A 25,950-nucleotide genomic window follows, 5' to 3' on the forward strand; every position below is an offset into this window, starting at 1 on the left:
GTCCCCTAAGGAGGCGGATGTGAAGTTAGAAATGCAGGCTGGCCGCTGCCATATCCGTTCCCATCCCCCCTCGCCCCGCGGCTTTCTGCCGCCAGTGGGAACCAGGAGAGGTTTCTGCCCTATGGCGCGGATTCGCAGTCCTGCGCCAAATGCCCAGTTCTGCCACAATTAAAACACCGCCCACGAGAATGGCGTCTCCAGGATTGGGGCTGAAGTAACCTGTTTTAAAGCCGTGGTGAGCATAAAACCTTGTAATTGTGTAGGACCAACATCCTCACAAAGGCAAATAAATTCCAAAAGTGTCCCTTTCTTCCAGTGGGGTGGGAGTGAAGCCAGAATCAGACAGGCAGTCAGTATAGAGAGGTAAACCCAGTCAGGTCGGATCCAGGCGGCCAATTTTGAGTCCGGAAAGTTGGAGACTGTCCCCTGAGGGATTGAAATGTTAATTCCTTCAGGGCCCTTCTGTTGTAGGGACAAACAAGGCAAGGCACCGAAGACAGCAGGAAACGGTTTTATTTGGGGGCAGCCAGGTTCAGGGGGCACAGCTTTTGCTGTAATCAATCCCCTGAACCCCGAGTTCAGGGAGTTTCAGAGTTTTATACCCAGCATGTAAGGGGAGGGGCTCAGAAGTTCCCAGTCTGCAGAAGTTCACATAAAAGCAGCTTTTTCTTTCACTGTTCTGGGAAAGTTAACCCTTCAAGGACAACATCTGACTGAGAAGGGGGGGAACTTCTTCTCCCCTCTCCTTCTTCCCCCTACCAGCTGTTACCATGGAGCCCATTTGTAACTTATCTTAAAAATGTAGACATCTCTGTGAAGCCCTGCTCAAGGCCAGAGGCCTTGTTTGCACATTTCTTCAAAGTACTGTACTGGATACATGTTTGTGAAAAACTAGTGAGGGGGTGTCCAGCACCTGGAGGGTTGGTATCTTCTCGGCCAGTGGCCAAGTAAACAGGGCGACAGGAAAATAGGAAGTTTATCTACACTGAACTCTTTTGCAGAGATTCTTTTGCTGACAGTCCTAAAATGTAGGGCGTGGCTGCCTGCTTCCTTCCTGGTCTTGAGGCCACACATATGACTGGGACAGCTCCTGGGGATCAGCCAGGAGGCAGTGCTGTGGGCAGTGATGGAGGAGGCAGACCACCTCAGGATAGGTCTAGGACCCTTCCACCCTGGTGGACAGCTTGTGCCTTCCCTTAAAGACTATAAGGTGGGTGTACACGTGAACTTGCTCCACCCCTCTGACCTTTATCCTGATTGGCTCCTGTGCAGTATATAAGCGTGTGTACTTCCTCATTAAACGAGATCCTGCTTTGATTGTTCTCCCTGGCACATCTGATTGTCCTCCCAGGAGGGAGGGCTGGGTGTGGTCTGCCAGTCGACCTGACCTTTCCTCTCTTGGTTCATCTTGGTTGGGGCGTGCTTTTCCCGCTTCTCCCACTGGTCAGGAGGAGACGGGCTAAAAACCCCAACATCTGGCGCCCAGAACAGGGACGCCGAACAGGGACACGAAGAAAGTGTCAACGAGCCAAGCCAAGCGAGTACCGAGGTAAGGGTATCCCCGGAAAGATGGGGCGATCTCACACTCCCTGGTTGATGCTTCTCCAGCTTCCCTGTATGGCTGAGGGGAAGGAGGAGGGAGAAGTGTGTGAGAGGGAGCCAAGCGGGCCGTCTCGAGGCTCACCCTGCGCCCCTTTTTCTTTTTTTACAAATTTTGACATCCCAGGAGCCCCCACTCCACTTTCTTGGGGAAACCTACTACTGAAAAGTTGGGAGATATGGAGTGTGCCTGGTGCCTGGGGTGGGACAAAACCAGCGGAACTAATCCTGTAAGTGGGAGGAGGGACTGAGGGACTCCCAGCAGCTGCTGAAGCCCTTTTGCTTTGGGGAACTTCCTCCTTCCTTCCCTGCACTGTAAGGAATACTCCACCTCTGTCTAGTTAAAAAGGGGGAAATAGGGGGGCATTGAATGCAGTAATGTGTTGATATTATAGTTTGTTTCTTGGGAATGACCTTGGCTGAATGTGAGTCTACAGGATGATGTTTTATTGTAACAATCTGGTATCTGAATGGGTTTTTGAAACTTTGCACAATCTTGCAGTTAAAAGTTAGGTTTATATAATTGTCTAGTATATGATTTCAGATAATTCATGCCAGAGAACTTAAATACTTAGGATGGGAAACTAAAGAACTGTACTTCCAAGTTGGCGGGTAACTCCCAATCATTCAGTTTTTTCATCAATTTTTGAATTAGGTAGCCTGGGAAGATTTCATTAGGTGTACCAGTGCATTATTAATTTGGGCAAGGATAGTAATCTGTTCCCCTCAGTGTGTAGGATTTAGGAAAGGAAAGTGTTGGATTGGGATGTTGGTCTGGCTTATTGAAATGACATTGAATAACAACTGTCTTGGAAATTTTTAAAGTTTAATTTTGGATATACATGGTAGTGTGTGGTTCTCTTTTGGAATTTTTCAGGTGATGTAATGTAAGTTAATACTACTTTAGGAACTTCAGAACAAAGGAATGGCTTAATGATCCTGAAGGGATTTCTTCGATAGTAGCTTTTATATTATCAAGTAAGATCCTATTTTCAGTTTTATGTGAGCAAGTTTTTTCTAGTGTAGGAAATTTTTTTTTTCTTTGGCAAAACAAGATGTAAAGATATGAAATTTTGTGAATTGTATCTTAAACTTGTATCATAATTTTCAACATCCAAACCTGGGAATTATGACTTAAGGTTAAAATGCCTTGGGCATGAGGCTTCTGCTCAGAATAGCAGTTTTCTCTGCTCCTTCCACACCTGAGCCAGGACTTAAGTTGAAATGCAAATGGAAGAAGCCTGTGAGCTCAGTAGAAGACTGATCTGGGGATCAAAAAAAAAAAAAAAGGAGGGGGGAAAGGTGTCTTTCTTTTACCTGAACTCAAACTAGACTAAACCAAAAAGTAAATTGTACGGTGCTTTCTAATTACCGGCTGGTCATTTTTTTCTAGGACCCTTGCTTTTTCTTAGATTCTGTATTTTTTGAGCTCATGATTTTGATCTTACAGACCTAGGTTAATGTTTTTCTGATCAGTTCTATTAAAAACTGGAGTTTTTAAACATTGCAATGGAGATTTCACATGAGAAAAGCTACAAGGCCTTGTGTTATGTGTGCACACTTGTGTTATGTGTTGTATGTCTGTGTGTGCATATATCCATATGTCATGCACATGGTATGAAGATTGGCAGATATATGAGGAGCGCTCATGAAAAATTAAAAAAAAATGGATCCAAATATCTTTTATTGACGTAATTTAAACAGTTCAATTTAAATTGGGTAAACAGATGAAAGTAAAGATGTCTTTACTTTCATCTGTTTAACATATCAGTCATATGTTAAAAGGACAAAGATTCCTTAAAACATTAGTTTACCCATAACAGTGTGTTTTATTAAGTTTTGTTTCTTGTTTCTAGAGCAAGTAATCTTAAAGAAATTAATAAACAGCTGGTTAAACAAGAACTGTTATTTTAGAGAATTGTGCTATGTTAATTCTTTAAAAGCTAAATTTAGTTAATATAAAAACATCAATGTATCAATCTGGTGTTCTAAAGTTGTATGGTAATTTTAGGCGTAAAAGAAAAACAGGTTGGAGATTTGTTTGTATCTTTGATGTTCTATGGCTGGACCTGTTGTCGATGGGGTATGTGGGGTTTTCTGTTGAGGTATGATTCTTTAATTGTAAGAATGAAGGACCATTTTTTTTTTTTGCACTGAGGTATGATTCTTTAATTGTAAGAATGAAGGACCATTCTGGACACTTTGCCTGGTTGTGGCCGGACTCCTCGTTGTCTCCCTCGTGGCATTTGTTGTGGCCACGGGGATGGGAACTGGACTTGCTGGCCTCAGTGCACCATGTTGTCAGCACTACCTCCAATCTCAATTCCTTGGCTGTGGTAGTCCTCCAAACCTGCTTATCGCCCGAGAAGGAGGACTAGGTCTGTTCCTACAGGAGAAATGCTGTTTCTATTGGGCTCCTCCAGTTTCTCAAGGATCGAGCCAGAACTGTTCAACTGATGGTGGTTGGGCAGCAATACGCCGTCTTACAAGATACTGACTGTGAACCCTATGAGGTTGGCCACCGCCCCTACTGGGATGTGCAGATGTAAGCCGGGAGCAGAGCCATCTCTCTTCCTTAAGGCTTCCCATTGGGCCTGCAGGCCCTGCAGGTAGGATTGCCCAAAGAGCTAGAGTGGTAGTCAATGACGGGTAAGATCCCCAGAGTGGGACAACCTAAGACAGGCACACTCTTGAGTAAGGCAAACACCTGCTAATAAAACGAAAAGGGGGAGATGTAGGGTGTGGCTGCCTGCTTCCTGGTCTTGAGGCCACACCTGTGACTGGGATGTCTCCTGGGGATCAGCCAGGAGGCGGTGCTGTGGGTGGTGATGGAGGAGGCAGACCACCTCAGGATAGGTCCAGGACTCTTCTGCTCTCGTGGACAGCTCGTGCCTTTCCTTACAGACTATGAGATGGGTGTACACGTGAACTTGCTCCACCCCTCTGACCTTTATTCTGATTGGCTCCTGTGCAGTTTTACATAAGCTGTGTGTACTTCCTCATTAAACAAGATCCTACTTTGACTGTTCCCCCTGGCACATCTGATTGTCCTCCCAGGAGGGAGGGCTGTATGTGGTCGGCCAGTTGACCTTTACCTCTCTTGGTTCATCTTGATCGGGGCATGCTTCTCCCATTGGTCAGGAGGAGACTGGGGCTAAAAATCCGGACATTTTGCAGAGACTCTTTTGCTGACAGTCCTAAAATCAGCCATGGTGAAGCAGGCTTTTCTGTGGAGAAAGGGGGTGCCACTTCAATTCCCCCCTTTAATGATGCTCCCCATAATTTAATCCTTTAAATTTAAGAGCATCACTACCATTATCTTGGCTTAAAGCCTTATATATTGCCAAAATCTTAGTTGTTGTCATACTTTCAACAGAAGCTTCTATAGTGGACCCGATAGTTTAATGCACAGTGGAGCCAAACATGGGAGCAATAAGCAGGTTAACAGCAGAATTCCCACTACACCAATTAAGCTTTTAAATCTACCAAGAGTTGAAAACCATCTTCTCAAAGCATGTTTGGGATCCAAACTTTAATGCCCTTCTAGGTATGAACTAACACATGTGCTAGTTCTCTTGTGTTGTTGGCTATATTCTTAACCGTTTGTCTATTGTCATCCTTTTGGATGCAACAATCTGAGCTGTTGAACTCTCCACATATATTCTTTCCTCAGCCAGTAAGTAATCTAATGCCAAGTGGTTCTGATAGTTAGCCACTCGCATCTGGTCTGTTGTATGGCTAGGAAGTCAAAGGCTGTGGCAGTCTGATTAATAATAATTTCTAGTACAGCTTGTAAGTGAATAATTCTGTTTAACATGTAAATAGGAGTTCTATAGCTCCAACTGCCATTTTGTTTCCAGGTAGCAAGACCATAAGTGGCAATAATCCTCTGGGGTGGCCAGTTACCTTCACCCCAAGATCGGTGACCTCCTAAATCAAGTTTCTTTCCAATGGACCTCTTTTTCCTTTCCAGTCATCCATCTGTAGCATTCCTCTGGTGGGACAGGTCCTAAATATATGTTTTACCACCTCTTAGTTATAGTGGATTGTCTTGACACATGGTTCACATGATCTCCATGGTTGGAATAGGAGTAGGACAGACTCCCTTAAGGTTATCAAAGGAAACCAAACTAAATAATAGAGTAATGTTTTGGTTAGCATAGGTTAAACAGCATAAATTAACAAAGCCAAACTAAAACACCAAACAAATCCTAGAAAACTTATATAAGCAAGAGAAAAAGTATAAATGAAATTTTGTTACCCAGAGTCCAATCAGAAGGAGTTACTGTTATCAAACCAGTAGCAAAAACCAAACAGAGAACTGTGTATATATCTAGAAGCAAGGGGTGGCAATGCATTACAATATAAGAACTATCTCAGAGGTTGAAAGAGTCCATTAGTCCTGGTGGGAAGTTTATCTTTCACAGGGCATTGATCAGCTAGTCCCTCCTGTGTGGCTGAAACAGGGCTGTAGTCTCCTCAAGCTTTGGCCATGCATAGACTAGTCAGCTTCAGGAGTGACTGGAGCAGGGCTGTTGTCCTTCTGATCCTCAAGCTTCTCCAGTGCTCCTTTTTCTTCAGGATGGTCAGCTTCAATGGTGTAGCAGCATCTGGAGAGCACTCCCAGTCCGCAGCTGCAGGCGTGAGTCTGGTGTAGTGAACCCAGGGACCTGTCTCTGCAAACTTGACTGCAGCTGGGGGGGATAAAATAACAGGGAAAGGGCCCTTCTAAACAAGTTCAGGGGTTGAATATTTCATTCTTTGACCCAGACTCCATCTCCAGGCTTGAAGGAGTGTGCACTGGGCCAAACTTACTGGCTCTCTTTCTCTAACCCATTGGTTGAGAACCTAAGACCTGAAGCTGTCATCTCAGGGTTAATTTTCCTGTCTCTCTTAAGTCTCCCTGTAGTCTCCTAATAAGAGGGGGGGTCCTCCCATATATTATCTCAAAAGAAAAGAATCCACTCCTCAGAGTAGGAGTGGATCTAATCCTCAACAGTGTAATAGGGAGAAGTTCATCACAATGTAAATGAGTCTCCTGACACAGCTTACCTAATTGAGCCTTAAAGTCCTGTTCATCCTTTGAACTTTATTAGAACTCTGCAGCCTATAGGCAGTATGTAACTTTCATCTGATATTTACACTCTTGGTCAGTAATCATATCACCTGTGCCCAAAAGCTGGCCCATTGTCTGAGCCAATAATTATTGGGACACCAAATCTGGGAATTATTTCCCAGAGAAGCATCCTAGTATCTCCCTAGCCTTTTCAGTGTGGATGGGAAAGGCTTCCACCCAGTCAGAGTGGGAGTACACAAAAACCAAAAGTTACTTATAGCCCCGTGAGCGTGGAAGTTCAGTGAAGTTTACTTCCAAGTCTTCAAAAGGTGTTCCTCCTATAGTTTGGATTCCTGGTGGGAGCTCTGGGCACTGACAAGAACTGTTGTGAGCACAAACCTCACATTGTTTGCAGATCATCCAGGTGTTGCTTGTGAGCCAGGGGACATAGAAATGTCGACTCGGAACTGTCTCAAGTGCTGTATGTCCAACATGTTTTCCTGCAAAACTGTTTGATAAAGGCTGGGGTTGGAATCTCTGGGATGGCTATGTGGCCATCAGAAAATCTCCACCATCCACCTGGGAGAAAATGTCGTTTTTCAGTCTTAAATCACTTACTTTCATGTTGTGAGTATGTTGGCTCCCTTTCTGTTAGCTAGTCGGCCAGGCAGAAGGGCAGCATTTAAACCTGGGACTGGATTTTCTTCCTGTTTCTTGCAGACAGCTAACCTGGCCTCTCTGTCAGCTCTCCGGTTGCCCTGAGAAACCACAGTGTTTCCCTTTTGATGACCTCGGCAATATATAATCGCAACCTTCCTGGGAGCCCATAGTGCATCCAAAAGTTTAAGAATTTCTTGCCTATCCATCATGTCCCCCCCTTTTTTCCTCCTGAGTTAATTAGCCTACATAAGGCCCTATGAACATCAAGGGGTAGCAAACGCAAATTTTGAGTCTATGTAAATATCCACACAGAGTCCTGCTGTCAACTGAGGTGCTCGAATCAAATCAATAAGTTTTACTTTTTGTGCTGAAGTTCCCTGAGGCAGAGGTTTTGCCTCGACAGTAAAGTCCAGAGTGACCACTGCATATCCAGCAAAACATACCCCATCTTTTATAAAACTGCTTCCATCTGTGAAGTAATCTGCATCAGCATCCCCGAGGGCTGGTCTGCCAGATCTGGTCTGCTGGAGAACACTTCATCCATGACCTCAACACATTAGTGATCAGGTTTTCCAGGTCCAATGGGCAGCAAAGTTGCTGGGTTTAGAGTTCTGACGACCTCAACATGAATATGTGGGTTTTCACATAACATGCCCTGATATTTGACCATTCCTTCATTAGTCAACCAATAGTGTCCTTTTTATTCTAACAGTGTCAAAATTGAATGAGGAACTCTAACAACCAGTTCTTGTCCTATGGCCAGTTTATCAGCTTCCAACACCAGAAGAGCTGTGGCCGCAAGGGCCCATAAACAAGGTGGCCAGCCCTGGGCTACAGAGTCCAGCTGTTTGGACAAATAGGCCACTGGACGGTGCCATGTCCTCAGCATCTGAGTCAAAGCTCCCACAGCCACTCCAGACAGATCATGGACATACAGAAAGAAAGGCTTCATGACATCAGGGAGCCCTAATCCAGGTGCACTGGTGAGTGCTTGTTTAATGTCCACAAAGGCCTTTTGCTTATTGGCCCCAACATCAGAGGATCTCCTTCTCCCCACTTTGTGGCTTCATAGAGGGGTTTTGCCATGACTGAAAAGTTAGAGATCCATATATGGCCGAACCTAGTAGCCCCCAAGAATTCTCTAGTCTGATGGCAGGTTGAAGGGACTGGAATTGAGCAGATCTCCTGTTTCTTTTAAGGCTCATTGGTTGTTCTGTTCTGTTGTTAAATCAGGTGGTAACCAAGGTATTTGACTTTTTCTTGATAGATGTAGACTTCTAAGTTAGAGTCCAGTGCTGTCGCAAAGATGGTGTACTCCAGCCCCTGGGAGGAACTGTCATTTAGGGAAGGGAGGCGTATATAGAGCCTCTGGTGCTTTAAGATGCAGGAATTTTTTTGTTATCTCCCTGTGCAGGATCTTGGCTGCTGGGATTCTCCAACTCTTAAATCTAATGTAAATCTTAGCAGAGACTGATGACCTGGGATATCACTTGTGTAAAAGGCACCTATGTCAATCTCGCCGGGGGCCATCTGCCAAGGTTGGAGGGCAGCAGTGTGGTCCTGTGCAGGTCCCAGCATGGCAGCCACATTGTGCCCACCTAGGTGTTGCTCTTTGTGTGGTTTTCTCCTCTTGCCAGGTGGGAGCTGCTCTAATTGCATATAGGAGCTGCCCTGCTTGTGTTTTGTTCAGTATGCCTGGGTGCATGGGGCTCTGTGGCCCTTCCTGCTGGTGGTTCACAGCATGTGGCTTGGAGCCAGGTGACATGTCCTTTTGGAATGAGCACCCTATGGCCCACTACTGGCTGTTAACATGAACATATTGCGGGTTCATTTGGGGCTTGCAGCAGCTGAGCCCTCCGGCGCTGGGTCTCGAGCATCAGATGCAATTGTGTGTGTCTATCGGACTCCTGTCATATTCACCAATCATCGACTTCCCAGCAAGTGGGAACCAACTGAAAGGAGGGGCAAAACAAATGGACCCCGGGGGCCAAAGGCTTGGGGAAAGCATTCCTTCCTTCTCTGTTCAAGTCTCAGCTTTTGAGCGTGGCAGTGGGTGCTTGTCTGCCAGGGCCACTGGAGGCTTCCCCTTTTGTCTGGCCACACTTTTTTCCTTATAAACATTTGGACAATTGTCTTTGTTCTAGTGAGACCCCCCCCCCTTTGAGTGACCTCTGGGTTTGTAAGGAGATCCATCCTCCTCTTTATCTTTCTGGTCTGCCTGTCTTTGAGTCTCTGGATCTCGACTGATGAAAACTGTGGTGCCCACCTTAATCAGCTCACTGTCACACTTCTCAGAAAAGTCCTCTAGGATTGTAATTTTTGGCAAATGGCTCTCTGAGCCTGTCCCACAAAGGCTGCACTAATCATCTGTTGCTTGCGCCTGTGCATTTTCTCACTGACAAACCTGCACCATGGCTGCAATGTTTGTATGGTGCCCCTCCTCCCCCGGGGAACCTCTGGGCAGGGAGAGGGCTGGCAGCGGCGGTGGCCTGGACACTTAGCTCTGAGTCAGTTGGGTACATCTCTTTTGATCATTGCTGCCAGGTTCATAGGGGAGAGGGGCCTTAGGCAGATGTGGGGCCCAGTTCAGGGCTATGAGGGTGCGAGAGGGAGATGCCGGAGCAGCAGGAGGCTTATCTGGGCTCTGTTTGTCTGCAGATGCCTTTGGCTTAGGCCAGGGCTCAGGGCTGGCTCCGATCCCTTCTAACTCTTGGGCACAGTGTGTTTTATTATCTTTCCCCCCCCTTTTCTTTTAGACTTCCTTTGAGGGCTTCTTGACATTTCTTTATCTTTAGACCTTCTTCTTGGTTGGGCCCCATCCCTGGTCTGGAGAATGGGCTGCACCAGATCAGTCCTGGCCCAGGGTTTCTCCATGTAGGAGGGAGCATGATTTTTCCAGCTTATGAGCTCTGGGGTGGAGAAAGGCTGGCACACAAAACGGCCTTGTCTCCCTCAGGCGTTTCCCTTCTGGACAACATGGGTAGGTCCTTTAGTCCCTTGCAGGGGCATCTGGAGAGTTCTCATCTGAATTGTGGCTCTGGTCTAGGGACAAATCTCCCACCTTATTCTTGGGAGGTGAAGAGTCTTTGGTCCTATGAAGCCTTTGGCTCTGAGGACATCACAGAGGAAGGAATGGCCAGGATTGGGGGCCATCATTTGTTGCCTCTGAGGACGAGGGGGCTAGGGGACAGTCTGCTGTCCCAGTGGTCTTGGCAAAGTTGGGTAGAGTGGCACATAGGTCCTGGGTCCTCTTCTGGCTCACGGGGAATACTGTTCCCTTCCTGTCTTTCCTAGTCAGGTTTTCTGTTTAGCTGCTTTCCGCTGGGTCTTAGAGACCACTATGCTCCTGGCTAACATCAGTTTGGACTGTCCATCTAGACAGGCTCTCAACAAAGGGGACTGTTTCTGTACTATCTCTTGCCAGCAATCAATGTAAGAGAATTGGTTCAGAGAAAGTTCCAACAACAATCAAAGGACCTCAGCAATGACTCATCTAAAGATCCTTCTGGTGACCAGGCCACATCTTGGGTGAGCCACTCTAATTCACAGAGTATGCCACCTTTGAGGAGTGAGTCTCACCCACAGTCACCAGGAAAACCTTCCTAAAGGTCTCTAACACATATTTCAGAAGGCTCAGTTTCCTTAGTGTGCCTCCCATGGTCCACCCTGTATCGGTGTCACACACTTAGAACAAAACACACTTAGGACAAGACTCACTTCGTCCATCTCTGGCCGCTCCCCTCGCGGGGACTTAGGGCCCTCTTGGCCTTGCAGGTCGGTATCAACCCCCGACCTGGAGCTTTCACCTGGACGTTGGTTGGTGAAATTCTGCCATAGACTGTATGAGGGGCCACGGAACCGCAGATCAGGGCTCTGCATTCGCTTCGACCCTCGGGTTGGATCCCTTTGTCCGTCTCATTCACACACTTTCCCACAGACATGGCCAGGACAGAATTTCTATACTGACCAAATTCCAACAATTCCAAACCAAACAGAAAAGGGAGTCACGGTGGGTGTCCCCTCTGCTCGCTGACCCCGAACAGAGACTACTCGGGTGACCCTCCCCCCCCCCCCCCCCCCCCCCGGTCCCTTTCAGCTCCAACCACTTTGGAGGGTACTCGGGGTACTCAAGCTTCCTTCTTCTACATGTAGATAATCAGTTTTCCAGTCACCATTTATTAAATTGGCAGCGTTATCTCCAAGATTTGCTCTTGGTGTCTTTGTTAAGAATCACATGACTCTATGTATGGGTTTGTCTCTTTGTCTTCTATTCTACTCAGTTGATCTATGCATCTATTTTCATATTAGTACAATGTTTTGTTGCTACATACCTTTGCTATGATTTTTCTACCAATGACATAATTTCATTCTTCTTTATGGCTGAATAAAGCCCCTGGTACATATACATACCCCATTTTTAAATCCATTCATCGGTGGAAGGTTGATTCCTTAACTTGGTTAGGTGACTCTCACTGGCATAAACAGGGGTGTGCATGTGGTGCTATACAGGATGCTGACTTGAATTCCTTTGAACAAATGCCCAGGGGTGTTGGACTTGGGTCACGTGGTGGCTCCATTCCTAAGCTTTGGAAGAACCTCCCTCCCTATCTCCATAGTGGCTGTGCTAAGTTCTCTTTCCACCAACAGCACATGGGTGCTCTTTCCTCCATGCCCTCACCAAAATTTGTTAATATCCTTGATACTTGACACTCTAACTAGAGATGAAATCTTACTGTAGTTTTAATTTGCATTTCACTGATTGCTAAGAATATTGAACATTGTTTTATATATTTGTTGGCCATCTGTATTTCTTCTTGTGGGAAATGTATGTTAAATCTATTTGCATATTTAGACATTGAAGTAGTTTTGGTGTTAATGGGTTTTTAAAATTTTTTTGAGTTTCTTTTAATTTTACATTCTGTAAGAGTAGCCAACAAAGATCATCTCCCATCATTTAGCATCTTTCTTTGCATACCTCTTTCATTGCTGTGCAAAACTCTTTTAATTTGGTGTCTTTCTATTTGTTAATTCATTGTTTTATTTCCTACATTTTAGGAGTCTTATTGAGGAAGTCAGTGTCTGCAACTCTATGTTGGAGAGTTGACCCTATGTCTTCTTCTAGCAGTTAATAAGTTTCTGGTCTGACTCTAGGTCTTGACCCATGAAGTTTTGACTTTTATATGAAGATGAAGTACAGGATCTACTTCATGAATTTCTTGTGGAATCTCTCTGGGTGACATGTTTGGAACACCCCAGTTAAAGAATGAGACAGGAAGAACAGATTGTAACAGTACAGTGAGAGCCTCCTGTGCCACCAGGGATAAATGCAGACCGTATACAGCAGGCACTCACGGGCACTGGGGATATCTGTTGCCAGTGTAGCACTGATGCAGGAGTCACCCAGGGTTTTCCATGTACAGCATGAACTTGGTTATCACTGAGAACAAGCATACGGCAGCACAGAGCTGGACTCAGGGTCACTCAGAGATTGCTCTAGTCCAGTGGACTATGGACTCTGCTGTCCCTCAGACATAAGAGTGGTCCAGGACAGGGCATGGATACAAGTTCTGTACTGAGCTTGGAATCTGGTGACACTGTGGGATCCAGCAGAAAGCATAACTCAGATCATACCTGGTGACAAATGTAGGCCAGCAGGTGATTCAAATGAACTATATGTCAGTGTCACCACACTCTACACACAGGGACTCTTTCCAATAAATTTAACCATTTTACCAAAAAAAAAAAAAAAAAAAGAACTAAACAGTCAATTCTCAGAAGAAAGAAGAAATACAAATGGCCAACAAATATATAAAAGAAGTTCCACATCCCTAGGTGTCACAGAAATGCAAATGAAAACTACACTGGGACATCTACTCACCCTAGTCAGAGTGATGAGCATCAAGAACACAAATAACGAATGCTGAGGGGAGGAGGGGGAAGGGGCCTCATCCACTGTGGGTGGAACTGGAAATTAGCCCAGCCACTCTGGAAAGTGTGAGAAGATTTCTCAAAAGACAAATGGAACCCAAGGTGACCCAGCTATTCCATTCCTTGATATTTATCCTTCTCTAAAGTCAGAATACTGTAGGGACACAGCCACATCAAGGTTTATAACAGTGTAACTCACAAGAGCCACATTTTGACACTAGCCCAGGAACACATCAGCAGGTGGATGGATTAAGAAAATGTAGGATATAACTGTGATTGCTATAACTTTTAGAATTATCTGGCAATACTAGGAATAAAACAAAAGTCATGAAAAAGTGTCTCCTTTTTAGAAAGGTAGCTCTTGTGGCTGGGCTTTTGAATCAGGGGTAGAGCACTTGTCTAACATGTGTGAGGCCCTGTGATTGATCCTGAGCACCACCAAAAAAATAAGTAAATAAATAAGAAAAACAAAGTTTTAAAGAAAATATATCCTTAAATTAAAAAATTAGTGCTCTTTCTTCGTGTACATATCTTTCTCTCTGTCAGAGAACTGGTATCCCCTTCCAATTTTTCCTATTGGATCAGCTTTTTCCTTCAGCCAGAATACTACTCATGCCCAATTGTTGATCATTCTCCCCAATATACACACAAGAGCCTGTGGCCACATCATATTTAGGGTCAGTATCAACAGCTCCTAGTGTCATACACAAGTGCTCAGTCTATTGATACACCCAAGGATTAACAGGAAGCGTGGAAAATGTTTTTTCTCCTGATTTTCATACCTTCTACATGAAACTCTGTTGCCTTCTACGTGGGGTCTACGTCAGGCATTAGGATTCCACTGGTTTCCCTTTTAGCTGACAGAAGCCCATGGGGACTGATGAAAATGTCATTGTTTCTTTAAGCAATTCTAGGATTAGTAGGTCCCTATTTATGGGCCCCGGGGATGAGCATGTTGCTGGAGCATGTGAAGCTGTAGGCCTCGCAAGTCCCCTGGCACTGAGAGTGCTGGACCAAGGACGAGGCAGAGCTTTGATGGATCCTTGATGTGGTAGACATGAAAATTCTCTAAATCGGCCCCTAACTCCTGACAGCAAGAAATCCACTCCCACAGGTTAATCAGAAGGTAATGGAGGACTGGACCCAGGAGTCAGTGACAGTCCACCCTCATATCTGCTGCCTCTGAAGCAGGTTCCTGCCCTTTACCTGAGAGTCTTCAGTCCACTGTCCTTCTGTCTGCTTCCAGGCTATTATTTATACACTGTATCAGTCGGTTGCATGTAAAAATTCTACTTTGAAAACTCTTCAAATGCAAATAAATGAGAAAGAGTGGCTTTCTCAGGTCTCAGGGATTCATCAGTGGGATTATTTTGCAGCACTTGCCATGGCGTCCTGTCATGAGATCATGTTGAGGTCACAGGGCTCATGTTCTCTGTATGAGTCTAAAATTGATCAATACAGTGAAACTTTGGACTAACAGTCACTATTTGTTTTTAGATCCAGTTGAGCTGATAACAAAAAAAAGTTAATGATTCTTTCAAATCATTAATGATTCTTTTTGAATTTCGTTAAAGTAAGACTGGATTTAAAGTCCAATCTCACTATCTCCCACAAGGTCCAATGGTGTGAACCTCAGCACAGCACAGAGATATCATCATCATGACAGATGGCTACCTGTGGTTTGAAGGGTTACCTTTCCCTTCTATTGATTACAGCTATGAAGGCCTAAAAGAAGCATGTACTAAATTTGTGATAAAGGACGAAGACACAGTAATGGTGTCATACCCTAAGTCAGGTAAGGAAACTAGAAAGGAACTGTCCAGGAGAATGGCGAGGGCTGTGTTCCTCCCCTGCTCAGCAGATGGAGTTCATGACCTCTACAGCCAGTGAGCCCTGCTTGGGGGAGGAAGGGGCAGTGCCCCAGGCCACTTCCACTCAGACTAGGACACAGGGACATAAGTGCTCAGCAGGGGTCAGCTAAGCTACTGCAGGAAGATACAGGAGTGAATCCTAATGTCACCCAGGCGTCTGTGTGGTGGCCTGGGAGGGGGGTGGCAGAGAATGACCAGTGAGCACTTAAGGGTGAAATACCAGCTCCATAGAAATGAAAGAGGGAGTGGGAGGCCATGGGATGAGGAGGGGGATTTTAGAGCAGGAGGGTCAGCATGGACAAGGGCTGGGAATCAGACAGGAGCCTGAGAAATTCAAGGGAGTGAAAGGACATGCATCATAAATCTATGTGGTGGGCCTGGGGGCAGGGGCATTGCAAACAGGGCGAGGATTGAGGCCAGTGTCCTTGGAAGGGGCACTGTGCTGGGAAGTCAAGGGAAAGGGGAACATATAAAACTGACCTCAGCAAACAGCCAAGAGGTGGAGCAACCTAAAATCCTTTCATAGATGAATGCATAACAAAATGTGGCGTGTTGATACAATGGGATACGATTCAGCCTTCACAAGGAAGAATAGTCTCACCCCTTCTACAACATAGAGCAATCTTGAATGAGTCATGCTAGATGCAACATTTTGGGCACAAAGGGACAAATACTATAGAATTCTACTCTTGTAAAATACCTAGTGTTCATAAAAAATGCATCATGGGTTCCAGAGACCAAATATGGAGTAACAAGGAAAATGTTGTTAATAAGCTGAGAGTTTGAGTTTTTCAAAGATAAAAGTATCTGGACATTGTAAGAGCAAAATTAGGAATGTGCTTAACACTGCTTAGCAGTACCTGACTGCATGCTTAAAATGGGTAAAGTTTATGTTATGGTAAAGTTTATATTATGCATTTTACCATAATTTTTTGTTCGCAAGTCATGTTGAAATGAGTGACCATCATTTTCACTTTCTTATCCAGGAACCCACTGGTTGATTGAAATTCTCTGCCTGATTCACTCCAAAGGCGATACCACTTGGATTCGATCTGTGTCCATCTGGGATCGTGCACCCTGGTTAGAGATAGATACAGGATACAAATTGTTAAAGGAGAGAGAGGGCCCACGGTTCCTGACCTCTCACCTCCCCTTCTATCTCTTCCCCAAATCTTTTTTCACTTCCAAGGCCAAGGTGAGTGCCTAATGTTTGATCAATGCTTTTTCCCTTCCATGTCCTAGGTAACCCCTGCAGATGTTGCTGGGGTGTGTGCTCACTGGGTAGGCTGGGTGAGACCTGGGATAATAGTTTAGGTTGATGTGGCCACAACCAGACCACACTTGAGTGCAAGAATGTGGGACATTGCATAGATTATTCTAGCCTGAATTCAGGTGTGAAGGGACTGGCTAATGCCAGAATCTTAGAAAAACCACTCTCCTGTGCAAGCAGAATTTACAATCTACACCGGATTATCCCAGCCTTGCAGCTCTTTAAGACGTCAGCCTGTATTAATTCAATAAAAGCCTCCTGATAGGTAGGTGGAAGCAGAGAGGTCAGTGGTGCCCACATGGGAGCGGAGCACGCACACATTGATAAAGCATGGATCCAGGGGCGGCTCAGGAGTGGTGGCCAGCTGTGTCTCCATGGCAGCCCAGGGCATGCCACTGTGTCTTGTGATTAGCAGCCACTGCAGCCTCCCTCTGGCTGACAGATGATCAGCACAGACCAGGGATATCCCAGATCTCTTGGTCAACAGACTCTTTTTTAGAAAAATACCTTTGAAAAGTGTTTGTTGACTTCTGAACTTTTTCATGTTTTTGTTCAAACATTACCAAGAAATCTGGAATACTAATCTCCACTCTTGGAAATGTCATAAAGTATGTACCAGTGAGCCTGCTCCAACAGACCCACTTCCATGTCTCCTGTTGGGTTGCTTTAACCCCTGCCCAATTAAACTGAGGTCTAAGGAGACACAAGACCTCCAATAATAACACCAGGAAAGTTGGTGCAAATACAAAGTCAATTGTGATGTTCAAGTACAAAATAGTGTGTTTGTTTGTGTGTGTGTTCACTAATCTTGAACACCAGCCTCTTAATATGTACATATGTACACAGTTAGGCAACTATCCCCCAGACCAGACTAGAACATTCCTGCTGTCCAGAAAGTCCCCCAGGTTCCTTGTGCCCATCAGTGCCCACCACCTGAGGGAAACTCCCCCTGCACTTCAGCTACAGATTGCTTTGGTGTATATCTGTATTTTGAATAAGGAATTCGTGCTGCATGGATGTCCTATCTGTGAGCCTCCTCCATGGCCTTGAGTGTGAGAATGACTGTGTGTTGCTATGAAGGTGAATATACCATCATTGATCAATTCATTCTGCTGTTAGTGATCATTATGGCAAAGCACACAAGTGCCTCACCAACACCATCTAGAACTTTCCTGAAGGCTCCCATGTTGGGTAACCTAATGTCCTAGAATGAAGAGGCAAGGTCTTCCTCTTCTATTCCTATAATGGGAAACTAAAATGTATATTTGATGAATGAATGCTATAAATAATTAATTAAATGAATCCCTTGATGTTCAGCAGATGTTTAGTAAGAACTTCCTGGGAAAAGATGAAAATCAAGGTGGGAAAGGACTGATTATTACTGTTTTTTTTTTTTTCTTTCTCTCATTTTCCTTCATTTAAGGTAATATATATCATGAGAAATCCCAAAGATGTCCTTGTGTCAGGTTACTATTTTTGGACTACGACAAAATTTTCTAAGAAACCAGAGTCACTGGATCAATATTTTCAGTGGTTCCTCCAAGGCCACGGTGAGTCTCTGTGACCTACAGATCTGCGTCCACACTGCTCTCCTAATTGTGTGGCATGACTTTTGTGCTCTTTTCTGTGTACGTCCCATGTATGAGAGAAAGCAGACACCCCTTGACTCTGTGAGCCTGGCTTCCTTCAATGAGCATGCTGGTCTCCAGTTCCATCCATTTTCACACCAATTTGTGTCTTCACACATGTACTTTGGATAATAATGTCCATCACATTCCACCATCATTTCTAACCCTAAGCACCCTCCCCTCCCCTCTCACCCCTCTTCCCTATCTGGAGTTTGTCTGTTCTTCCCATGCTCCCCCTCCTACCCCACTATGAATCAGCCTCCTTATATCAAAGAAAGCATTCTGCATTTGATTTTGGGAACTGGCTAAATTCACTTAGCATTATCTTCTCTAACTCTATCCATTTATCTGCAAATGAAATGATTTTCTCTTTTATTGATGAGTAATATTCCACTGTGAGGTGTTAAGATTTTTGAGTTCTTTATACATTCTGGATATTAATCCTCTGTCAGAAGAGTAGCTGACAAAGATTTTCTCCCCATTTTTCAGCCCTCTCTTGTCTCCTTACCATTGCTGTAAAAAAGCTTTTTAGATGGATGACATTCCTTTATCTATTCTTGGTTTTGTTTCCTGAACACAAGGAGTCTTATGGATGAAGTTGTGCCTGCACCTGTATGTCGTAGTGTAACCATTGTTTTCTACTAGTACTTAAGGGGTTTAGGGTCAAATTCCTATTTGCTGATCCACTTTGAGTGGAATTTGTTGCAGCATTTAGCTTCATTCTTCTACATGTTTTCTTAGTACCATTTATTTAACAGTCTGTGTTCTCTCCAATATTAGCTTTTGGTGTCTTTGTTATGAATCAGATGATTGTATCTGGGTGATTTGTCTCTCTCTGTGTTTTCTATTCTAATAAATTGATCTTTTTGTCTGTTTTATACAGCACAATTTTTTTGTTATTGCACCACTTTCGTATGATTTGAGACCATGAAGAATTTAAAATGTGATACATTCAACACTGTTCATTGTGTGTGTGTGTGTGTGTGTGTGTTGGGATTAGACCCAGTGCTTTGCAACACCAGTCGAGTGCTTTACCACTGAGCATCATTCTCGGCCCTTGATCATTATTTTCATTGCTGAGAATGGCTTTGCATTTTTGTTTTTCATGAAAATTGTGGGACTATTTCTTCTATTTCTGTGAAGAATCTCATTGGTATTTGACGGAGATTGCACTGAATTTGTAGATTTCTTTTGGAAATATGGCATTGTTTAAATTCTGGTTATCCATGAACATGGAAGGGATTTTCACATTCTAGTGTCTTCTTCAATTTCTTTCTTCAGTGTTCTATAATTTTCATTCTAAGAGGTGTATCTGCTCTTTGGGTGGAGTAGTATGCCAAGGGTTGGTTTGTTTGTTGTTGTTGTTATTGTTTTTCTGTTTCTTTGAATTGGTACCAGGTATTGATCTCAAACCAAATAATTACTGAGCAATATTTCTTTTCCATTTTTATATTTTATATATAAATAAGGTAGTCTCGCTGAGGTCCTTAACTTTGCTAAGTTGCACAGGCTGATTTGAACTTGCCATCCTCCTGCCTCAGCCTCCCTAGCGCCTGGGATTATAGGTGTGCCCCCCCACACCTGGCTACCTAAGTACTTTTTAAGACCATTGTGAGTGGAATTGTATTTTTGGTTTCTTCCTCAGCAGATTCATTATTATTATGGATTTTTTCTATGATGATCTTGTATCCTCCTACTCTGCTGAATGTGGTATCAGTTCTACAAGGGTTTTGGGGCAGCTTTAGGGGTCTTCAAACATTGCATCCATCATCTGCAAACACTGATATTTTGGCTTCATTCTTTCCAACTTGTATTATCTTGATCCCCTTCTCTTGCCTGACTTGTCTGATTAGAGTTCCCAAACTTCTGTTTAATGAGTGGTGAGAGTGCACATCCTTGCCTTGTTCCTGGTTTTAGGAGAAATGCTTCCAGTTTTCCCAGGTTAGCATGATGTTGGCTTTGGGTTTGTCACATGTAACCTTTAGGATGCTCAGCCATGTTCTTCTCTCAAGGTAAAATCTACTGATGTGGTGAAATACATTTATGAATTTGCATATGGTAAACCAGACTTACATCCCTGGAATGAAATCAACGTGTCTTAAAGTATAATCCTAAAGTGTCAACACACCATGCCCTGTGTATAATCTTAATAGAATGTGCTAACATTTTAATAAGGTTTTTGTATCTGTGTTCATAAGGAATATTGGGCTGTTGTTTACTTACATGATATCTTGTCTGCCTTGGGTAAATATGCTACAGCTTTCATAGAATGAATTCAGAAATGTTCCCGTCTCCATTTCATCATCTTGTTTAAGGAGTATTTGTCAATTATACATGAATCAAGCTGTCAGGGTGTTAGAGTGACATGGATGGCACAGCCCTGTTTCAGCAGTGTGTAACCTGCACCCCTGTGCCTGCCCCACAGTGCCCTATGGATCATGGTTTGAGCACATTCGTGGCTGGATGTCCATGAGAGACAGGGAGAACGTCCTGCTGCTGAGTTATGAAGAGCTGCAGAAGGTGAGCACCTGTCAGATCCAGTGCCCGCCAGCTCTTGACTATCCTTGCTCCCTCTAATGTCCGTGGTTCTCAGTATCTGCTCCCCAACTTTCTGTAAATTGTAGCCTCTTAAGGGTCACTAAGAGGAGATGAGCCCTTGGTCTCCATTGACGTTTCTTCATTGATCTGCCCCCAAATGCAAGCTCTTCTTTCATGTCTTCAAAGTTTTCCATCTGACAACATCTAAAGGGCCCTTCCCCACACCCAGGCAGAGGGCAACGGCTTATGCTAGCACCTATGGCTGCCAAGGTTTCTGTGTGCAGGACCTATGATGCTCATAGAGACCTCGTCATCAGAAGGGACTGGGTAGAACATTAATCCCAGAGTTGTGTCCACCTGTCTGGCTTCTCCCCTTGACTGGCCAGGTGAGATGAAGGAGAGCTGTCACTTTGTGTAACTCTTGTGAGAGGTCAGGGGCTGGAGTCATCCCAAGGGCTTACAGATGAAGCTCGGCACTGGTGGGGTGGGTGCCGGGTACAGCTGGGTAACAGAAATGACTTCTAATGACCTGTAGCACAGCGTGGCCACTATAAACAGTGATAATCAATAATGCATTTCAAAATAGCAAGTGAAGAGGATTTTGAGTGTTTTCAACTAAATCAATGATTTATGTCTGAGTTTGTAGATGTGATACTTTACAGATTGGATCGTCACACATTGAATAGATACTCATTCTAACTTTATTTTTCTGTTATCGTAGAGGAATGGCACTCTGACTTGCACATAGATGTCCACTTCTGGATGTGAGTTTAAGAGCACCAAATGTAATTAATACATTTAAATTACATAATAAATTAATGTAATTTAAAATATCTAGAAATTTTTTCAGAGTTGTTAAGCAATGTAAGAAAAAACCCTTTCTGTTTCTCCCTCCTTCTGACACCCATAGCAATCTCCTCTCATCCTGATGTCATTCCTCTCCTCTCCCCCCGTCCCCCAGCCCTCCTAACACCTTCATTCCTATCCTCCCGAATCCCCTGTGTTGCCCTCTCATAGACTCGCTCTTTGTTGTTCACATTGTAGGACCCAAGAAGCACCATAGAGAAGATCTGTCAATTCCTGGGAAAGAAGTTAAATCCAGAAGAACTGGACTCAGTCGTCAAGAATAGCTCCTTCCATGTCATGAAAGAAAACAAGATGTCCAATTTAGAGATGTTGCCTGAAACTCATGTTGATAAGGATTTCAAAATTACAAGAAAAGGTAAAAGCTCTGGTTTCAGAATGTGTGAGAATACTTGGAGGGAATTCTTGTGTTTACCACCGGACCCTTAGAGTTAGGGTGTTTGAAGATATTGACTTGAGTGATTCATAACCAAGAAAACCTCTCATGTGCCTTATGGAAGAATGTTTCCACGGTTCTGGGATGGGCTGCAGTCCCTGGAGACAGCCGATTCCTCCAGGGGAGGAGAGTGCATCTTGGAGATGGTCATGTCTGTGCCACACCACTAGTGACTACCATAGAGAACTGCCCTCAAGAAGAGATACATAGAGAATGAGCCAATAGGTGAAGTAGGGACTGGGTCATTTGTGATGAGACATTGTAATGCCTCCTTCCTGTGAAGAAAGATGAATTATATCTACACCTTCAGTTTCATGTCTATTGAAAATGTCTACTGCATGTACTCACAGAACCAGTTTTTCCAAAATTCCCCCAGTTCACATGTATCTGAAATGGCAATCCATGGAGTATTTAGACTAAATGCTTCACAAGATATTCAAAAGATCAGGATTCTTGCCACTGAGTGAGGCTGGAGCACAGAGCCATGAAACAGAAGAATGGGCTAGGGGTGTACCTCAGGGGGAGAGCCCATGCCTAGCAGAAGAAGTCAAGAAAGCTTGTTCTAATGACGAAGATATCAATGAACATGGGCATAAGAATCAGTGGTTATAGGATAACAATTACATATTAGACATTCCTGTTTATATTCATATGAGTATAATGTTTACATGCATATACAACAGATATTGTTGTATTTTCTGTTAAGTAATTTGATTGGTCTGGTATGTGAAAATGAATTCATATGATACATAAAATGGCACTATAATCAGATAAGGAAACGGTCTGACTTATGCCCGTAACTTTAGCTTCCATTTGACCCCCACCACTTTCCCACAGGGTAACCCTGACAGGGCATTGTTTAAACTCTGTTCTGTAAAACAGGGTATAATGCTAGTATATTACTCATTCTTTTTGTTTTAAATAAATGACAGCAGAATGCATTACCATTCTTTTTACACATTTACAGCACAAGTTTTCATATCTCTGGTTGTATATAAAGTATGTTCACACCAATTTGTGTCTTCATACACATACTTTGGATAATGATATCTATCAAATTCCATGGTCCTTTTAATCATTTCAAAAATTATTTCTTAAACATTTACTGTGTCATTCCTTGAAGTATTAAATCTTATATAGTCTATAAATTTTTTAGATGTCCTAATATTTGAGAAATGCATACCATATGAACATTCAAAAAGGAAATACATAGAACATATCATTTTGGTCATTGCTGTGAAGTCAGCAAGGATGGATTTGTATGGTTAGAACTGAGAGCCCCACTGAGTCACTGCACTGGAGTCAACAGTTGAATTAGGCTAACGGACATGACATCATGTGTCTGCTAGGACAGCACTCTGGGTCAGGAGCAGGAAAGTAAACACCCTGAGGAGGGGGCAGCCTGGCAAGCTTGAGGCTGAATCCGAAGACTGTGCCATGGAGCCGAGAGAGCCAATGGGCAGTCCCAGGATGGAGTGTGAATCAACAAGGACCCTACACCTAGAGCCCCAACATCACCAGGGAACTTGGCTGAAGGAGACTGGAAATCTGGGGAGACATGAGCCAGAAGTGACTGGAGCCACTGACTCTGCCAATGGATCCACATGGTGCCATGTGCAGAAGAACTTCTCACAGAGAAAAGTTAACACTCAAAGATGAGTTGTGACCTGCTCTGATCACCAGGTCAGAAATTTTGTTGGTTTGGACCAAAGTGCTCAAAAACAAGAGGTCAGACTTTGTTATAGTCCATATTTTCTGATTTACACCCAGCCTCACTGAGTATGGATTCTGTACAGATTGCTTTGAAAATGGAGGGCAGTCAGGACACACTTTCCAGACAGGTAGAAGGGGAAATGCGCATGGTGTCCAGGCAGGAGAAGGCCTCACCAATGACCCAGGGGTCACTCTGCTGTCTTGACAGAGCAGAGAGGAGGTCTCCATCTTAAGACCTATGCCTAGATCTGATCTGCGTCTACTTCATCTTTTCCAGGCATCTCTGGGGACTGGAAGAATCACCTCACAGTGGCCCAAGCTGAAGCCTTGGATAAATTATACCAGGAGAAGATGGCGGGTTTCCCCAAAGAGCTGTTCCCATGGGAGTAGTGTCCAAAAATTCTGGATCTTTTATGGATACTAACATTGTTTCCTGTCTTGGGATATTTACAGGATTGGGAGGTTCTTAATATAAAAACCATTTCTATGAGAAAAGGAAGGAAAAGATAGGATAACATAAAGACCAATGAAATGTAAAATAATAAATGAGTAAAAGGAAGTCTAGTCGGTCAGAGGAAGGAAAATGGGTAAGGGGGTGCACAGGAGAGAAAGATGGATCGTGATCTAAAATTGATTGCATGGATGACTTTTTACGGAAGATCTCAACACTATGTATAACAATACAGCTGTGTCAAAAAAAATCAATTACCTGTTGAAAACTACTAGAATTTCCCTATTCACTTCACCACATCCTAGCTTTTAAGTAATCTAACTAATATTTCAAACACATAGAGGCCTACAAAAATAAAATGAATATCCCACCATTGTGTCTCATTTTTAAAACAAGAAATAAAATTTAGAACCAGTTGAGGTTCCTTTCTATTACTTGTGTCTCCTGAATTTATTATGATGATGATGATCTGGAAGAGTGAAATTTCCAACGTAGATTTATTTTCATTCCCAGTGGTTTTTACAGCATAAAAAAACAAGTGCTGTGTTTAGAACTTTTAAAACATATGTAAATGGACCTGAAATAAAAGGATAATTTGTCCTCAATGTACCCAAGTTATCTCATCCTGAATACAGCAAAATAAAGTGAAGTAAGACAATGGGCCAACCAGGCCTCGGGAGCGCCACCTACAGGTCTGCCGTTATGGTGCCTTCTGCCCACTCCCAGCCCAGTCCTGCTTCCCTCCCTCTCTTCCTTCAGCACCTGGGCTCCCTCTCATGGCTTTGTGGTGAGAGCCTCCCATCTTCCTTGGCTTCCTAGCTGAACGTCAATCCTTCTCATTCCCCAAGAGCTTGGCCTCCAATTCTGGGCCTTTTTGAGAGTGAAGTAAATGAATTTATTCCAGTGACTGTTGTGTTTTCAAGTAGTGATGAGTTTCCTTCTTTAAGAACTTTCTAATGTGCTGATTATCTGGGCTTTGTGTAGCTTTTTCCTTTGTCTTGTACCTGTGTGGTCCAGGATGTGATCAGAGGCCTGATGGCAGTTTTCATTGTTAATTCAGGCTCCTCTTACAGCCACTCACTATATCCAAGCTCTGAATATGGAGAACTAAGAGGTAGCACCATGGAGAATGTCTTGCTTTATACAATTTGCCTGCTGTTTCTTCCATGGTATTTATTTTTGGTAAAATTAAACAAGCAGTAAACCCTTTCCTTCATGATGTTGATAGGTCAGTACTTGCGGTTGACTAAAAAGAATGATCCATGAATTCCTGAATTATCATAGCTATATTCTTATTCTCTCTCTCTCTCTTTCTCTCTCTCCCTCTCTCTTTCTCTCTCTCCCTCCCTCCCTCCCTCCCACCATGTCCCCCTCTCTCCCATCTCTAGCCCCTCTCCTCCCTCCCTACCTCCCTCCATCCTCTCTCTCCATTCCCTCTTCCCCTCTCTCTGGATTTACATATCCACAATCAGAATAAGTTCCCCTCACTGTTGAGAACAAAGGCAAGTATTACCCCAATTACCTCAAACTCTGACCCTTTCAACAGAAGGATATTATGCAGAAACCTATAGAACTAAAGTTAGAAACAGGTAAAAGCACTAAAATTCATCATAAATGAAGATGCGATTCAAAGGACTGCCACCATATTCACAATCATCAAATTTAAGAAGGAATATAGACATAGTGATGCAAGAAGAAAAGAAAACTATGTTTAAAAATAAACACCCTTTTAGAAAATGATTATATTTAGAAGACAGACATAGAAATAATTGCAATTTCTAAAAAAAGAACCCAAAGTTTCTCAACAAGAGAAAATTCATACGATAACAAAGATGAAGCATTCCACTATTGTCATGTATGAAATAAGTAAAAAAAAAAGAAAGATCTTATACTGATATATCCATAGAGCAAACGTTAAAGGGAAACATTTACCCTG

At 43.6% G+C, this 25,950-nt stretch overlaps 1 protein-coding gene across 5 annotated transcripts; it reads left to right on the forward strand.

Moving 5' to 3' along the window:
• Positions 1-24,448, forward strand: LOC114108450 (sulfotransferase 2A1-like). Of its 5 annotated transcripts, none has more exons than XM_071605053.1 (7): positions 1-235; positions 14,859-15,038; positions 16,101-16,309; positions 17,808-17,934; positions 20,438-20,532; positions 21,595-21,772; positions 23,841-24,448. In XM_071605053.1, the coding sequence occupies exons 2-7, from the start codon at positions 14,903-14,905 to the stop codon at positions 23,951-23,953; spliced, it is 858 nt and encodes a 285-aa protein (XP_071461154.1). In that variant the 5' UTR covers positions 1-235; positions 14,859-14,902; the 3' UTR covers positions 23,954-24,448. The 5 variants fall into 5 exon arrangements, with proteins under 5 accessions (XP_071461154.1, XP_071461158.1, XP_071461156.1 ...); XM_071605057.1 differs by having other exon boundaries at positions 4-235; positions 14,959-15,038; XM_071605055.1 differs by lacking the exon at positions 1-235 and adding an exon at positions 1,002-1,210.
• Positions 24,449-25,950: the final 1,502 nt, after the last annotated feature.

The sequence above is a fragment of the Marmota flaviventris genome, chromosome 18 (genome assembly GCF_047511675.1).
Source record: "Marmota flaviventris isolate mMarFla1 chromosome 18, mMarFla1.hap1, whole genome shotgun sequence".
NCBI lineage: Eukaryota > Metazoa > Chordata > Mammalia > Rodentia > Sciuridae > Marmota > Marmota flaviventris.

What these genes read in the sequence shown, in the direction of transcription:
- LOC114108450 (XM_071605053.1), top strand. Translation starts at nt 14,903, where the DNA reads ATGACAGATGGCTACCTGTGGTTTGAAGGGTTACCTTTCCCTTCTATT. An exon ending in TTTTCACTTCCAAGGCCAAG is followed by an intron (nt 16,310 to 17,807) that starts GTGAGTGCCTAA and finishes CCTTCATTTAAG; the next exon opens with GTAATATATATCATGAGAAA. An exon ending in GTTATGAAGAGCTGCAGAAG is followed by an intron (nt 20,533 to 21,594) that starts GTGAGCACCTGT and finishes TTCACATTGTAG; the next exon opens with GACCCAAGAAGCACCATAGA.